The sequence below is a fragment of the Rhinolophus sinicus genome, linkage group LG04 (assembly GCF_036562045.2).
Source record: "Rhinolophus sinicus isolate RSC01 linkage group LG04, ASM3656204v1, whole genome shotgun sequence".
NCBI lineage: Eukaryota > Metazoa > Chordata > Mammalia > Chiroptera > Rhinolophidae > Rhinolophus > Rhinolophus sinicus.
The window spans coordinates 146,092,899-146,110,907 of NC_133754.1; the positions used below are offsets into that span (position 1 = coordinate 146,092,899).

Genomic DNA, 18,009 nt, shown 5'->3' on the forward strand with positions numbered 1-18,009 from the left:
GACAAATGTGAGATCAGCCCTTCAGAACATATAGGTAGGATGTACTCTATCAGTTCATCCACTCTTTGTTTAAAATATTGATACCTCTAAGAATAGCTTTATTCATTCATTTAAAATATTGATACCTCATTAGCCTGTAAAAATTCTCTATCAATCAGCAAACAGGAGAAATCTTGTTCTCCTTGGGTGGTTAACCCCAGGGATTGTTAGAGTAATTTCCAGCTGTAAATTTTCATGAGCATTCCTTTAGCTGCACTTATAAATAGCCACTCCACTTCCATTTAAAAAAAAATAATTATAATCACTTCAGGTAAATCTTTTACAACTGTGTGCCTAATTGCCACATAGCAAAAAACAACAGATTTGCTTATAAAATTGTTAGAAAGCTGCACTTAGTTCTTGTATCCTAAGCCCTCACCCTGTGGGACATGTAAGCCAGGCAACAGCAACATTTTTACAGGCAATTTTGCAAACAGGATAAATCCACAAGGTACAGCAGATAATACAGGGAAAAATTAAATCTCCCTCACACCCTCGTATGCCAGCCCTCCAGGTTCCTTCCCCCAAAGGAACTTCTATTACAGTTTGTTGTGTATTCTTCCAAAGATAGTCTATGTATTTATAAGCATAGAGGTATATTATACACACTGTTCTACATCATGCTTTTTCTTCACTTATTAATAACTTGGATTTCCTTATATCTTTGTACACATAGAATTGCTTCACTCTTGGGCGCTGACAAGTATTCCTTTGTATGGAGTCCCATAATTTATTTAACCAAAATACATACAGCAAAGCTTTCATGTGCATGTATATCTTGCCCGATAAAAACCTACAAGTGACATTTCTAAGTTAATTCAGATATTGCCACACTGCCCTCCACACATGTTGTACACATTTATAAGCAAAAGGTATGAGTTACTAACAACTTCTAAATAATAGACATACTGAATATAATGCATTTTAGTTGTTTTAGGAAACTATACTATTTTTTATTAATATTCAACTTCCTTCCAAAAGCATTCTGACGTGATCCAACTCCTTCAATTTAAAAATATTAAAAAATAAAACACAGAGAGGCAGCCGGGTGGCTCAGATGGTTAGAGCGCTGTGCTCATAACAGCAACATTGCCAGTTCGATTGCCATATGGGCCAGCGGGCTGCGCCCTGCACAACTAGATTGATTGAAGAAAAACGAAAAACAAAAAACGACTTGACTTGGAGCTGATGGGTCCTGGAAAAACACTATTCCCCAATAATAAATAAATAAATAAATAAATAAATAAATAAATAAATAAATAAAACACAGAAAAGGCTTTATTGCCTAAAGAACAATAATTTCCTTAAGCATCTAAAATGGCTTTAATATTCAGAAGGTAAAAACTACCTGCAGCAGAAAAAAAAAAAATCTCAAGCAGAACTTTAAAAACATGTATGTGAATATTAAACAGCAACAAAGACAACTAAAGACCAGAAGACAACAAAAAGAGTGCTGTTTTTTAAATTATTTTTTACAAAAGTCACAAATTCTTTGAAAAGTAGTAGGCTATAGTAGAGAAAGAACAGAAAAAGCTAGAAGACAGGGTTTTGTGTTTTTGTTGCCTATTGACTATGGGTCCATTCATCTACATGCAACTCAGCTGACTGGGTGTATAAAACCTATGCTATTTACCTCTCCAGGTTTAAAAAGAAACAAAAGAGAGTCTTACTTCAACTTTAACTGTCTAAATCTGTATCCCTTATTTCCCTCACCAAAACCTGCCCCACCTCCTTTATTTCCTAAGGGCTCCCCAGCTTACCCAGGTGTCCAAGTTGGAAACCAGAGCACCTTTCTTAATTATTCCTTATCCTTATTTCCCATTCAATCAACCACCAAGACCTATTGATTCCACCTCTTTAATAATTATTGCATCTGCCCACCTCTCTAAATCTATATTACCACTACCTTAAAGTCACCATGAATTCTTGCCTAGATTGCCTCCCATTTGGTCTTTCTGCCTCCAAATTTCCTTTCAATCTATTCTGATATAAAGCCTATAATCTTCTTAAAGTGAAAAAGTAAACAACACAGTCTCACCTAAGACCTTTCATTCACTGGGTCCCCCACTGTCTTCAGGAAAAAGTTCAAAAGTCCTTCACAAGATTTATAGCTCACTGCCACCGCATCTGATGTCTGCTCTTGTTCTCTCTCTCTCTCTCTCTCTCTCTCTCTCTCTCTCTCTCTCTCTCTCTCTCATCATCATCATCATCATCATCATCATCATCACCATCTCTTGCTCCTCCCTAGCTCAATCTCTACATTCTACATTTCTAATATACTGAACAACTTTGATTCTCTGAATTCACCTTGTGGTGTTCCCTACACACTTTTCTTTTCCTAAAATACTATCTACTCCACTCCTTTTTCCACCAATTTAGACATCATGTCTTCTAGAAAATCTTTCTAGAAACTCTTTCTGGATCTCTGAATTCAGATCTCCTTCCGTGTGCCTCTGGGGCTTCTGTGCTTACTCCCACGCACTGTATGGTCATGACCTGTTTAGACCTACTATGCTTTAAGCCCCATAAGATGGGGAATTGTCTTGTTCATTATAATATCCACGGTGCCTAGCTGATTAGGCTTATATATATGAGCATCTTATCAGAGTTTACTAAAGTATATGCTGCAGAAAATGGGAGAAAAATAAAATGTTTTCTGGCCATATAAGCACATACAAGTCTTGTAACTCTCCAGAGGGGATAAACTATCTATTGTTCCCCTAAATATATCTGACCAAGGATCACCTCTGAGAGTCTCACACTCTTGTTTCCACAGGATGCAATTTTGGAAGGTTTTTTTTCAAGAGATTTCCACCAGTCATCTACTAAGAATGTTCCCTCCCCTAAATCTTTTTTTTCCTCCCTTCTTCCGCCTCCCCCCGCCACCTACTCTGGTTCAAGCCATTGTTTCTCAATCTAGTTGTTCACAATTTTAGCTGTAAAGGGCACAGCTCACTGACCCATGTAGGAATTGAACCGGCACTTGTCTTTAAATTGAACAATATCTACTTGCTTGATCCTCACGTCAGACAATAAAACTGTCTGCTTAGAAAGCTGAGTTTCTCTATGCCAGGTAATAACAAAGATTGGGGGTTTGTTTTGTTTTCTAAGTCACTTTAAAGCAGACACTAACAGGGGTGACCAAGGTTAGAGAGCATTAACTGATCTAGACCAAGGATCTGTAAAATACCCTACAGACTTAAATCCTCCTGGGAAAAAATTTTCTCTTCTAAGATTGTAAGATTTAATTTATAAAAACCCCTCAGCTCATTAGATGATCAATGGAAGTTACCTATTTTCTCCAGAAAGAAGGAATATGTTTTCATATTCAAAGACTAAGCTGCTCTACTATAAGATAATACCTGGTCCATTCTGTAAGACAATATTAATAGCAGGTATCTTAGTCAATTTGGGCTACAATAACAGAATACCATAGACTAGGTGGTCATACACACACATACACACACACACACACACACACACACACACACACACACACACTTATTGCTCACAATTTTGTAGACTGAAAGTCCATGATCAGAGGGCCCACACAGTCGAGTTCTGATGAGGGTCCTCTTCCTGTCTCACAATGGCTGCCACCTCCCTGGATCTTCACATGGCAGACAGAGAGATCATCTGTCTTGCATCTCTTCTTTTAAGGGCACTAATTCCATTCATGGGGTTCCATCCTCAAGACCTAATTACCTCCCATAAGCTCCACCTTCAAATACAACCACGTTGGAGATTAGGGCTTCAACATGAATTTTGGGAGACACATTCAGTCCACAACACAGGTTAACAATTTCTTCAGAACTGCCTATGCACACACCTGCACAATGCAAAGCAATCTGCTTATCCTGACTCTGTCCAAGAGCATGTGGGAAGTAGGTGCAGTTATTGTCTCCATTTTACAGATGAGGACACCGAGTCAGAGAGGTTCAGTAATTTGCCCAAGGACATAGCAGCTTATAAAAATGACACTAGGATTCAAATGCTGATGTCTGGCTGGAGTTCATGTTCTTAACAACTTCATTTCACCATCACTTAACCTCAGAACGTGCACCTATGCCTGTCCCTGAAGCTGTATACTTTTTTAGGGTTTACAAAATGACTTTCCTGAATACCTGATCCCCACACAAATACTGTGAGGTCCCCAGTAGATAATAATGAGTGAGATTACGCACATGAAATGCCCAGAAAAATCCCCACTATATAACATGTCCTCTGTGGGTATCCTCAGACCCATAGAGAGATATCAAAGGGTTATGATCTCCTAGAAACTGCATAACAGCTTTTGTGTGGATGTGAATATGTGCATTAGTCAGAAAATCTCAAGAACTGGATCAAAAATAAGTGCCACACAAAGAATCTGAATATACATTTATGCAAAGAAGATAGATAAATGGTCAGTAAACACATGAAAAAGATGTCAACATCATTAGTCATATGCAAATCTAAACCACAAGGCGATACCTTTCCACACCTACCAGAATGGCTATAATCAAAAAGTCAGACAATACAAAGTGTTGATGAGGATGGGGGGAAATTGGAACTCTCATAAATTGCTGGTAAGTATGTAAAGTGGTACAGCCACTTTGGAAAACAGTCTGGCAGTTCCTCAAAAGGCTAAACATAGAATTACCATATGATCCAGCAAGTCCACTTCTAGGTATCTACCCAAGAGAAATGAACTCACACTCATATGTCCACATAAAAACTTGTACAGAAATGTTCATAACATTATTATTCACAATAGCTCAAAAGCAGAAACAACTTAACTATCCATCAACTGTTGAATGGACAAATAAAATGTGATGTATTCATACAATGGAATATTACTCAGCAATACAAAGAAATAAATGCTACAACATGCTACAACATGGATGAACCTTGAAAATATGTTAAATGAAAGAAGCCAGTCACAAAAGAATACATATTTTATGAGTCCCTTTATACAAAATGCCCAGAATAGGTAAATATATAGAGGCAGAAAGCAGGTCAGTGGTTGCCTAGGGTTGGTAGGGATGGAGAGAGACAGCTAAGGGGTGTGGAATTTCTTTTGGGGATGATGAATATTTTCTAAAACTGACTGTGGTGATGGATGTACAACTAATTGTACACAGTAAATGGGTTAATCATATAACATATGAATTATATCTCCATAAACCTGTTAAAAATGTAAACAGGGGACTGGCGGTGGCAGAACTCAAGAGAGAAAACAATCCATAGTGGAAAACAAAATACACATACCCTATATATGCCCACAGGCAGAAAGCAGGCCACAAGTGTGTCTTGTTCAGTCTGTAAAGTATGTTTAAAAATCTTTTGAAACAACTAGTAAAATGTAAAGGTCAAGAGGTTTCACATTCAGGAAAGAATCTGTACATCTGCATTTTCTTTAACAAGGAAAAGAAAGGGCAATATTAGCATGATTTAGAATAAGCACCAACTAGCTAAGAGATGAACATGATTGCTCTTTCTGAAAAGCAGGAAATAATGGAGGTTTCTACTGTGTTTTAGTAATAAACCTTATGCAATTATTTGACTCTGAACTACGTGTATATACAACTTCAATAAATCTAAGAAATAAAAAGGAAAAAAAACATCACAACCAAGTGCTCATTTCAGTAGCACACATATTAAATTTGGAATGATACAGAGATTAGCATGGCCCCTGCACAAGGATGACACAAATTCATGAAGTGTGCCATATTAGTAAGGAGGAAAAAATGTACAACTGAGACTCACTTCAGAATACTTTATATAACAATGATGGTTTTTCACAGGATATAGTTGCCATGCAGATTTCTGACGTGACACAAAGAAATAATGGAGCTATAGGAAGAATGACCACTTTTACTTCCACCACTGTATGATTCTACCAGAAGATTGATGAAAGTCACTCTGAGGATGTGTGGGTTCTTCAACTTATATTGAAAACCCATGATTAAAAACCCAGTGAGAAAGAAAAAAAGGCAAGACATATTTCAGGTCCATTATTTACCAAATGCTTGATAGTTTCGGCATACATGTCCTACTTAAAAAAAAAAAAAAAAAAAAAATTAGCTGTGGTAGAGAACTGTAAATAGGTAAGGTAAGACCAAAATTTGTGGCATACAACCAATATGCTGTTTGGGTCCTTCCCCTCTCCTCTAGGGTGCATGCAACTCAAATGCTATTTAAGCCCTCGTCTATCAAGGAAAATGTAATACTACCTCAGGGTACTGGCCCCCAATTTTACCCCAAAAAAGTTCATGCCAGTTCCATCTCAAATGTTTTACAAGTGAGTGGGGTGGGGTCGGAGGGAACCTAAGAAACAGTCTTACAGCTAAACCCAAATGCCAGTCAAGTCAGAATATCTTTATCAGTCGTGGAAAAATGCAAGCAGATGAAAGATGAAACAACAAAATTTGTATACAGGGGAAAAGAATGTGAAGAACTCAGTTCCCACTCTGGCAGTTAAAGGTGATCCACTTTCTCCTTATAATGATCAAAATCATATGTATGGATAGACTACCCATGCTCTTAGTGTTTTAAAGTACTGACCTGGGTTCAAATCTCAACTCTGTTTTTCTCCCTCCGCGGTAAACCAGTGGGGTGGGGTAGGGTGGGGTGCAAATGATACGTAGATCTCATAGGATTATTGCCAGGATTAAATAATAATCAGGAACTCTTGCAACCCGCTAAATATGTTAGGCATTATTCTAAGTGCATTGCATATATAGCATCTCATTTAATCTTCAAATTATAAATATCATCCCATCCCCAGAGAAAGAAACCAAAGCACAGAGGTTAAGTAACTTGCCAAAGATTATAGCTAGTGGTGGAAATGGGAGGCTAATTCAGGTGATCTGGCTCCAAAGAAGTGCTCTTAACAACCGGACTACTATGAGGAAACGAGCTCGCTTTGTCAAGCACCTTGTACTCTGCCTAAAATACAATGTGCTCAATAAATCGTACTTAACTCACACATAGTGTGTGCCAGTCCAGACAAAATAGTGATAACCAGGTTGAGGTTTGGCTGCCTTAGAAGAAACCAAGACATGGCCAGGGTCTCCAGTCCATTCCCTAACTCGCCAAGCTCACTTCTTTCCCAAGTGTCCCCAGCAGCCGTGGTCGCCCTCCCTCTCCAATCCTCCAGAACTTCCTGTTGAGCTCTGCGCCAGCAGTGAAGCTCGCGCGCGGGACTCGAGGCTGCGAGTTCCCGGTGGCGCCAGGTAGGGGATGGAGCGGCGGATGGGGGTCGGTGTTTACCTTGACCTGCACTCTCATCGCTCCGGGTATTTCGCGCGAGGCATGCGGGGACGCACAAGGTTCGTGCCCTTGGCCACTCCAAACTGCACCTTCTCTCCTCCCGGATCCCAGCTCACGACACGTAAGGCCTCCTCTGCCGCTGGCAGGGAGCGGAACCAGAGTGCTGCCTTCTCTTCTGGAAGTGTCCCCGCCACCCTAAGCTGAAACCCCGGCTCCCGTTAGGTGTCGGCTCTGACCCACTTCTGCGCTGGCCCTGGAGTGGGGGCTGGGGGATCTGCCCCTTAGTAGATGCCCCACGTTAGCCAGCCGAACTCTCAGATGTGATAATCAGCCTAGAATGCAAACCTGAGGGCTTTGGAAGGATATTTCGTAAGTCTTAGCTATTCTAGATCCTAGTTAGATACTGGTGCAACTAACCCCACCCACAGCCACCCAGGGCCCTGGGCTCAGATCTGGTAAATCGCCTAAGGCCCATTGCCCTACCGACGCCTGCAGTCCAGCTTACCTGTAAGCGCTCCAATGTGGATAGGGCTTTCATCTTTGACTCTCAGGCCCCGCTACCAAAGCCTTATCTGAGCTTCTAACTTGTGGAGTCAGATCTGGGCTCCACCTCCACACGCTGCCTTTTACAGCCCCGTTCATTTGTCACAATACCTTTTGGCCTCAGTTACCTCCTGTGTAGAAAGGAGGTGATTCACCTCCTGCGTAGATCAAAGAAATACAGTGAGGGTCAAATGGGATGTCGACCCTCATCCTAGACATATTTTATGGTGGTGCATTGTGCTTGTTGAGTCAGTTAGCTGCGGGGAGGCCTTGGGAGATGTAACCTAACAGCACTGCTTTTACTACCTAGGAATTACTGGGTGTGTCAAGTGACTCCTCTGTGCCTGAGTTCACTTATCTGTGCACTGGGAGTGATAGTAAAAAAAACCCACCTTCCTCAGAGGTTATACTGAACAAAGAAATCCATAAAATATCATACACAAGCTTTCCTGATTTCTGTTATTTTTGGAGGGCTCCCCTGGCTAGGCAGTCTTGATAAAGGCTGTGATCAGTGACGATGGGTGGATCCCAGTATGTTGGCAGAAGTAATGCTCACTTATTACAAGTGTTGTAATTAATAACGCTAACCATTCACCCCTGATCATTGACTTTAAATTAGGGGCACCTACCCATTTAGACCATTCTAAATATGTGCCCAGTCAGCTCACATTTGTAGATGCTGTTAGCAGTTCCCTCCCCACCCCCATTTCGAATATTTCTTTATCAGAAAACTTGACCATCTCATATGTGTATTACCATTTTGTTGTTTTTCTTCCAACACCTTTAATCTCCTTTCCTCTTCTTGACTTATCCCTTTTAAAATGTTAATGATCTGTAAGCAGTTAAACAGATTTAGAAGCCCCCCTAAAACCAAGTAAACACCTCTTGATTGGTGTTCCTCCATACATCTTCCCTGTTAGGTCTCTCACAGCACTGGAGACTGGGAGATCTCAGAAATGTGCAGACCCACAAAGACCAGACATTTGGAACCCCAGGTTCTTGGTGCACTGTGATTACCACCTCTTAGGTTAATCTCTTTGGTAAATTTACATGTTAGGGTGGTCATATATTCTTTTCAGATCAAGCTTCAAGGCACAGAGTTTAAAATACTAGGGCAATTCCAAGGCTTAAGGCATCTATTGAGTTAGTTTGTAAGCTGCCTTTGGTTCCCAAGCTGTACCAAAAACACCTGAGGCATTTGTTGGAAGTGCAGATTCCCAGACCCCACCCACCCAGACCATCTGTACGGAAATTTCTTGGGTGGGGCCCTGAAATCTGTATCTTTCACAATTGCATCAGTCAACTTAAAAGCTTGTCTATAAAAGTCTTCTGGCCATAAATACACCTATGTCCAGAAACTGGGTATGAAATTTAAATTTTAGAATGTTTATTAGCAGTCCAGTGTGGTTTGTTTCAAGCCAACAAATACTTCCTGAACACAGATTGTTTGTCAAGTATCCTACTGGGCACTGGGAAAACAAAGATGAATAAGACATTGTCCAGTCTGCAAGGAGTTTGAGTTTGTAGGAGGAGAAACAATCAAAACTGAAACAGTACCTGGAGCACCATTGGTAACACTTGTCAACAGAAACACTGCTTTATTTTTTCATTTGTTGCCCTCCCTACCCCTTTCTTCCTCTTCCCACTCTTTTCTCCTATGTTTTCTTTTTTGTTAGACCTTCCTTTTTTTTTTACCATGGATATTATGTCTTATTCCTGATCTAACATGGTTTTAAGATACTGCTCCAACTTTTAAAGTCAACTTAATGATTTCAGAATGGAGGGGAATAGCTGATTTTTCAGTAGAGAAAAATTGGTATAACAACATTTTTTTTTTAACTTGGAAAGATCTTAATGAGTCCCAGCAATTGGAAGCCACTAAAGGGTAGTTTCAAATGTATGCATTGTTCTGAAAAAAAACTGTTTCAAGCTTGGATTTGGTTTTACTTCAGTTGCCTTTATTTAGACAAGGACAAGGGTTGTTGAGAGTTTTGCACAGTAATACTTCCCAAGATCTCTGGACAGCCCAGGAGAAAAAAAAAGAGAGAGAAATATATAGCTCTATGTCTTTGCACCAAGTAAAGAAAGGCACCATGGGAAAATTCTTGCCCAATCCATCATGGTACATTATCATCTCTGATTTATTGCCACCACTTTCCTTTCAGAAGAATAAAGGAAACAAAATAAAGGCAGTGGTAATCTGAAGGGGGTAATGGAAACTATGATAAGCCTAGAGGGCAGTCCACAAGTGGGGTAAGTTCCACAAGCGGGGAAAGATATGAGTTACTCATTTAAGAAGTCGGATAAAGGCATATTGCCAGTAATGAGGACTGAAATTCAGCTCTCCTCAACTCATTCCTGTATAACTACTTGTTTTCAGACTTTCCTATTCAAACCCAGGGTGTTGAATTTGAGTTCCATCCATTCATTCCCCTCAACTGCTACAAATCAAGTTTCCTTTTGAAATAAAGCAATATTTTCTTCTGCTTGCTGAATAAATTTTTCTCTTCTTCATTGCTTCTGTGGCACTGTGCTCCCAATTTGTTTCTCTATTTGCTATGAAAACAGATTATTACATATTTTTCCTGTCACATAAGCAGAGATTAAAATATTCATGGTTGGCAAAGTAGAGAAATAGCAACCCTCAAATACTGCTGGTGAGAATTTTAAATGACAGCCTTTTTGAAGGCATTTTAATGATCTGGATTCAGGGCATTTTAATGATCTGTATCCTTTCTCATCACAATCCAGTCCTAGTACTTCATACTTCAGAAATACATAAAGATACACGTATAAGGATACATGTAGTAGCACTCTTTGTAATGAAGATTGCTAATAATCCAAACAGCCATCAGTGGACATTTAGATAAAGAAACTGTGTTAATAAACCATACCATGAAACAGCATGTAGTTTTAAAAAGAAGGCATTAGATCTAAATGTACAGATGTGGAAAGGGAAAACAGCAACTAGGAAATGATTCCATTTTTTAAAACTTACATGTGTAAGTAGTGTGAACAAAGATATGGGGTTCTACAGAAAGTAACCTCACAGGGTGATCTGATCATAAATTCTTAACTGGGCAGATCTTGGTGGGTAGTCATGCCCCAGACATAGTAAAGGCTTTATCTTTGCCTTAATCCAGCTCTGTCCCTTGTTTCTGTGTGTCTAGGTTAACACACCTTCAAAATGCCTTTTTCAAAGTAACCACCCTCAAGAAAGCCTATAATCCTGTTAACTATCCTGAAAACCAATCCCCCCCCCCTTGCTTTCCACCTTCATGTAATCTTCCTTACTTCCTCCTTAATTCCAAATGCATAAAAGAAGCTGTAAACTGCCATTCTCTGAAACATTTTTCTCAGTCTATGCAGATCTTGCTTTTAGGGAATATCCTCTTTTTTGCTTAAACAAGTTTTTAAATAAATTCTCTACAGGTTTGCACATTTTTACATCGACATTGTCACAGGAAAGTTCTAGAAGAATATATGCCAAACTGTTAACAAGGAGAGACATACTAAAAATTTATTCATTGCTTATCTGAAATTCAAGTTTTATCGCTTCTCAGCCTTTTGGCTAAGATCAAGTGAAATTCAAGTTTAATTGGGCACCTTATCACACAAGATTGTTACACAAGCCTACATGGGTTGCTTCAGGCAGCTGTGGGTGCTCCTTAAAAGTGCATTACAAACATTGACACTGAGCCTAAGCTCCTTCAGAACTGTACCGTCACATTTAATTTTGAATGATTCTTGAAGAGAAGAAAGAAGGAATATTAAGATTGATTGAGTGCCTGTAACAAAGTGCCAGGTAAGCTGACAGATGCCATTTTCTTCAGCTTCTTGAAAACAAACACAGTTGAGACTATAGTTTGTTCAATGACCACAAACTCCTCCAATCCCAGCAGCATACCATTTTACAATGTGACTTTGCAAAAAGCCCTCCTATGCTGAGGCCCAGTCTCATCTCCACAACCTTGAATCTGAGCCGGACTTATAGCCAAAATGACATGGTTTAAGTTACTGAGCCTATGCCGCAAGTAGCCTTGCAACTTTGACCTTCACCCTCCACTGCTCAGAGACCACCATCCTGGGGAGAAAGACACTTGGAGAAACCAGCCAACCCTCAGAACCACACAGCCAACCCTCGGAATCATGAGACATAATCAACTGTTGTTATTTCAAGCCACTAAATTTGGAAGTTGTTTGTTGTGCAGCAATAGGTAACCCAGTTTATTTTCTCATTGTTTTCCTCAGTGTTTTCTGCACAAAATCTCTTTGAGGATTCACTTAAGCGTCAGAAGTCTTTATCATGAGTATCACTTGTGTCACAGCTCATCAGGTGTGAAGCCAATGAAAATTTAAACAGAGGCCTGTGTGGCTATAAAGGTCCATTGTTCTTTGTTTTTTGTATTTTTTACACACACCTTGAACATAATGAGCATTCTTTAAAAATTTACTTGGATGACTGACTGAACCGGAACTTGGTTTTTGTCACTTGTATATATCAGCTTTGCGTCTGCGACAGAAAACCTTTCAATGGACCACATACAACAAAAACTGATGGGCAGTGAATCTGCAGAAAATTCAAGGTCCTCAGTAAACTTTTTGGGAGTCGTAAGGTTGAGTAAGACTTGCATTTTCCCTGAGGCTGTCAGACAAAGTACAAGCCTATCCCATTAAAAAAAAAAAAAATGTAAGAGAAGTATATAGGCTTTTGTGGGAATGCTGGGATATTGGCGAACTTTTATACCCCATGTAGTACAATGCCTTTGCCTATTATATCGCCTACTTAAGAAGTGATATATCTATATTGGATCAGGGAGCCAAACAATAAGCTACCGTTGAGAAAGCAAAAATACTGGTCAAACAGATTAAAGCTCTTGGAATCTCCCACATGGGGTTGCCATTTGAATTAAATGTTTCAGTAACCTCGAAAGGTATAGGCTGGGCATTATGACACACACAGCAAAGGAGCAACTGCCCCTTGGATTTTTGGTCCCAACTCTGGAAGAGGGCAGAGATCATATGATACGCCAACAGAACAGCAATTATTAGCAGTGTGTACAGTGCTCCTGCAGGTGGAGTCTCTTAAGAACTTCCCATGTGGATTGACATGTTTCACCTACCAGCCTCTGCCATGACTCAGGCTCCTTCGCTGACTAAATGGCATGCCTATTTACAACAGAGGAATACTCTGTTTCCAGAAATGCAGAAACTGTTAGACCCTGTTGAATATGTAGAACCTCCTGCTTCAACCCGTGTTGGCCCCTGCAACCTGTAAAGGAATAAGGAAACTTCCGGCTGGAGACTGGTACACTGATGACCCTAGCTGGGGCAACCTGCCTACCTGGATGGCAGTTGCCATTCAACCACACACTGAAACTATCTAGATGGAAACAGGAACAAATCATAGTAGCCAATGGGCCAAGTCAAGAGTAGTCTGGTTGGTAATCATGCACGAACCTTGGCTGCTGACCTTGTGTACTGACATTTGGGCCATTCAGGACGGACTGACTCTGTGGCTTGGACAAGGGAGGCAACGGGGTGGATGATCATGAACAAACCTCTATGGTTACAAGAAATGTGGAAAGATATTTGGACTCGCTTGCAAGACCCTGATGCAAATCTTGTTTTCCTTGTCCCTGCCCATAAGGTGTCCATAGCTCTAGGTAATCAGGAAGCAGATGTGTTCGCAAAAATACACACTTTAGTAACTGACCTGTCAGTGGACACAACAGATTTGGTACATCGGAAAAGTGGACACCAAAGCATCCTGGTAGGATGGTGCATAGCTAAGGAGGAGATGCTGGAGCTTCAGCTAAGGGGAGCAGCTCTGAAAGCCCCCAAGGGACAGGCAAATTGATACATAGGCTCCCTTCCCTTGAGTGAGGGTTACAAATATGCGGAGGTGTGTGTTGACACTGCCTCTGGTTTAACTCAAGCCTTCCCATGTCAGCAGGCTAATCAAGCCACTACCATAAAGGGACTAGAAAAGCTAAGTATTATGTATGGGTACTCCGTCAAATAGATAGTGACCAGAGGTCACATTTCAAAAGACATGATGTACAAGAATGGGCAAAGGAACGTGATATTGAATGGAGATTCCAGCTCCCCTAAAACCCACAAGCAGATGGGCTGGTGGGATGGGAAAATGGTGTTTTTGAGCAACAGATAAAATGACTCACTGGAAAACCTACCAGGGCCAGGTGGAATATGGTGCTTTCCCAAGTGTTAATACATTTAAATAAAACCAACCTATGGGGCCTATTGTCCCATATGCCAGAGTAGGAACTCAGACTGAATCACTCAATATATAGTAAAGGTGTGGAAAACAAAGGACACGGCAACAGTCTTGACGCTTGTCATGGGTCAACAAACTATCACAATGAAGGCACTAAGCCCTATTGTCCTCAGAACACGGACCATTTACTGGAATCTGCAATGGGACGTTCCGCCAAGATGGGTCAGTTACTTCATTCTGCTGAATGGAGAGGCTAAATCTCCAGTAGGATCCTGTAATCCAAATGCAGTCAGGACCCATGGAGACAAGCTACATGTGGATCTGTACACGCACTGTTGAAAGAGGGGAGAAGGTAGGAGTCTTGGTCTGACATATTCTTCCCTCTATTCACCTGCTCAGGCCAGAAAACACCACCTCCCCTTGCCAACGTGTATGACCCACACAGCCTGGCCATATTCACAAGGTGGCAGCTAAATTAACATCCAAAAATAAGACTACAAGTGTCATAGTCACAGAAGAAGAAGACCTCCTAATTCAAGTCCCTACTAAATATTAGTCTTTCCAACCTTAGACATCTGCTGTTCCTGTGGTGTCTGGTTACAAGGGGGCACCTGTGCTATCATGAAAATTAAATGTTGTGTTTTTATACCAGAAGAATCTGTAAATCTTTCTTTTTTGTTAGCACATATAAAAACTCAAGTAAATACTCTAAGTGATCCAACTCCAACCCTAGACAACCGATTGGCACACTGGTTCAGGTCCTAGGGGGCATGATGGAAAAAACTGTTGCTAAACTTGGATTGCTTCTTTTGCCTTTCTTTCTGTCTTTTTTTTTTTCTTTTTTCTTTTTTGCATATATCTATATTGTTGCTATGGACTGTGTCTCCACTGTGGTCAGTCAGTTGGCAACCAAATGAGCTACCTATCTACTCATGAAGCCCCTTGTGGACCACTCAGGGCACCTTGCAAGAGAGAGGGGTGCATGTGATTGGAAGTAAATACTCTAAGTGAATACTCTAAGTCACGAGGGGTGGAGTGTAGAGGAAAGATTGTTCCATGATATGACTGCTGCCAGACCCACAAGCTAGATCCAGGCCAAAACAGAGATTGCTTCCTATAAATCATTGCTGTCCTTATAAAAAGGGCAAATTGGACATAGAGACATGCATAGAGGGGAGGTGATATGAAGACACAAGAAAACCTTCTAGAATCCAAGGAGAGAGGCCTGGAACAGGTGCTTCTCTCACAGCCTTCAGAAGGCACAAACCCTGCTGACACCTTGATTTTGGACTTCTAACTTCCAGAACTGCAAGACAATAAAATGTCCATTGTTTAAGCCATCCATTTATGGCAGCCCTAGCAAACTAATACACTTCCCTACCATTTAGATTAATGGAAATTCTTCTAAATCCTATCTTTTAACAAAGAGCACCATAACTCCCTGTTGGCCTAAAAGGGACCCAGATTATGCTTTTTGCACAGGCATAAATATTAATAGCACCCCCTTTTATTCTCAAAAGGGTCCATGTTTATATAGTCATTCTACCTCTCTCATCACCCACAACCCATTTCCATTCAGCCAGAAGTTTCTTTGCAATCACTTTGGTACCTCTGAATATTAACAGGCCTCCTTTGGTGCAAAGACAAAAGGGATATTCATTTAAAATCTTTCACAGATTTTTGTTCTGTTTTGATTAGATTGTACACCCTGTAAAGATAGGAACTGCTTCTTTCTTGTTTTTGCAGAACCTAGCATTTATATGGTCCAGCATGCATAAATGTTTATTCAACCCAATTACATTAAAGTGGGAGCTTTGTTATCTCTATTCTTTACAAAAGTATCATACTTGCTCCAAATTGCCCTCTCTTACTTTAAAAGTTATCAGAAAATGGATGCAAATTGCTAAGAATCTATATTTTCTGCAGCTCAGGAATTCTGATTTTTTTTTTTAAATGAAGAATAAGCAAGTTGAAGCATTTTATTTTTTATGGCATTAGTATGCTTAGGCCAGCATGAGTATATCTACAGGGTAAACCAGCATGAGTATATGTACAGGGCACACGTATTAGTATCATATTCATATTTCCATAAAATATTTCACAAAATTGTAATTGCATAATTAAAATCAAAAACCACAATAGGAAATGATTGCCACTGCAAATAATACAACTTATCACTGTGATAAGCAGAGATTAGAAGACAAACATTTTCATGTGGGCAGTAAACTATATCTAAAGGGCATGGCAGAAGTATGTATAAATTTTACAGGCTTAAAGTCCCATCTAGGACAGCACAGAGGACCCAGAAAGCCCAATCTCTGCTGTTTGAGACTCTGTGCAAACATGGGAAAGGATCTTTGATCATGACCATGGGACCAAAATCATTATCAGGACCACCCACTCTTGAAAGCAAAAGTACTCAGAGATACTGGATACTTGCCCTTCTTTCTTCCCCTGTTGGGGATAAGCACTTACTGACAGCAGATTTCATTCAAGAACTTGTAGAGACTGATATTTGTCAATATGGCTTTAATGGAAGTTCAGGGTTTTCAATATAACCTTCTGGAATGGTGATATAAACCCAGTGTTTAAGGGACTTATGGCCTAGCAGTAAATGGACTCCTTTCTTGACTCTGGCAGGACCCTGTCTGAAGGCATCAACAGTAGCCTCATATTTCACTGGGGAAACCACAAAAAGTTCAGCATCTGTTCCTTCTCTGGGTAGATACCCCATCTCTCTAAAGTTCTGAATCACGTTCGTGCTTGTGCGCGCTTGGAGGGCTCCTACCAATGCTGCTGGACCTAGAAACCATCTCACCTCTACCTTGAGCACACTGTACTGTAGTCCCCCTCCTCTCCTTCCAACCACATAGGAACTGCTTCAAAATGTGCATGCACCCCTTTCATTCCAGAAGCACTCTAATTTTTTCAGATCATAAAAGCAATACATCCTAGTTGTAGAAAATTTGGAGAATTCAGAAAGTTACACGGGAGAGGGAGGGGGAAAGAGAAAGAAAGAGAGAGAGAGAGAGAGAGAGAGAGAGAGAGAGAGAGAGAGAGAGAATGGGGGGGACTGGAGCGAGAGAATATGAAGAATGAATCATGAGTCACTGGTAATTCCACCTCTCAGAGATAACCCCTGTATTATTCTGCTGTATTTCTTCCAGAAGCTCTCTTTTCAGTATCTCCCTGCCTATTTCTCCTCAGCAGCCCCGTCTTGCACTTCGTATATCATTTCTTATAGAACTGATAGTTAAGTGGGTGAATACTTGAATTGGAAAAGATTTTACTTTGTGTAATTAAAAGCATCAAAAAAGGGCTTTCCTTTAATGTTACCCACTGTATTGAGTGGCAGCTTGTAGCAACAGAATGGTTCCTATTAAGACAGGAGTCCATCTGCGATGGAAGACATGCCTCCTCCCTAACCACCACATCCACCATGAATAGTATGATAAATATTGCTCTCTATAGAGAATAGTTACATTATGAGTTTCATAGGCCTGGAGATAGGCCAGGGAACCCATAACCTACGTACCTCTGTTTCCATGTGAAAATCTGTTCTGGGTTCCAAATGACTTACTTACAAACTAACTTATAGAAAATAAATGATTTCTAGGAGGGAGACTGCCTATGTTTGGATCACTGGTATAAGAGAACAGGGGTAAGTGCTTGTGTAACATTTGTGAAGAGGAGGGTAACAAACCCACACCTGGTGAGGAAAGCAGTGTGGTTAATTTACATAGGATTATGTAGAATGGCCAAGAATTGGAAGAGCAAGGAGAGGACAGTTCTTCAAAGCTTTGCTTATCTCTAGTTTTTCCTCATTCCTCTTCTTTGCCTGTTGAACTCATTTATCAAAACTCAGCTCCATGTGTGCCTATAAAACAGCTGAAATCTGAAAAAGATCTGGAGATTGTCCCAATGCTGATATGCTG

The 18,009-nt window shown here is 40.4% G+C and overlaps 1 protein-coding gene and 1 non-coding gene across 6 annotated transcripts in view; one reads left to right on the forward strand and one right to left on the reverse strand.

Moving 5' to 3' along the window:
* The window catches only part of TRPM6 (transient receptor potential cation channel subfamily M member 6), a 138,580-nt gene that overhangs the window by 111,898 nt on the left and 8,673 nt on the right, over positions 1-18,009 (reverse strand). Inside the window, exon 1 of one of the 5 annotated variants that reach the window (XM_019736694.2) lies at positions 7,799-7,886. The exons of 3 other annotated variants lie outside the window; for them this stretch is intronic. In XM_019736694.2, coding sequence (XP_019592253.2) covers positions 7,799-7,831 — 33 coding nt within the window. In that variant the 5' untranslated portion in view covers positions 7,832-7,886. Of the gene's footprint in view, positions 1-7,293; positions 7,628-7,798; positions 7,887-18,009 lie in introns of those variants that run through there. One more of the 5 variants, XM_019736697.2, reaches the window with a different exon arrangement.
* LOC141571482 (U6 spliceosomal RNA) lies at positions 5,655-5,756 on the forward strand. The gene has a single exon (XR_012496210.1). It is a non-coding gene; the product is annotated as a U6 spliceosomal RNA (small nuclear RNA).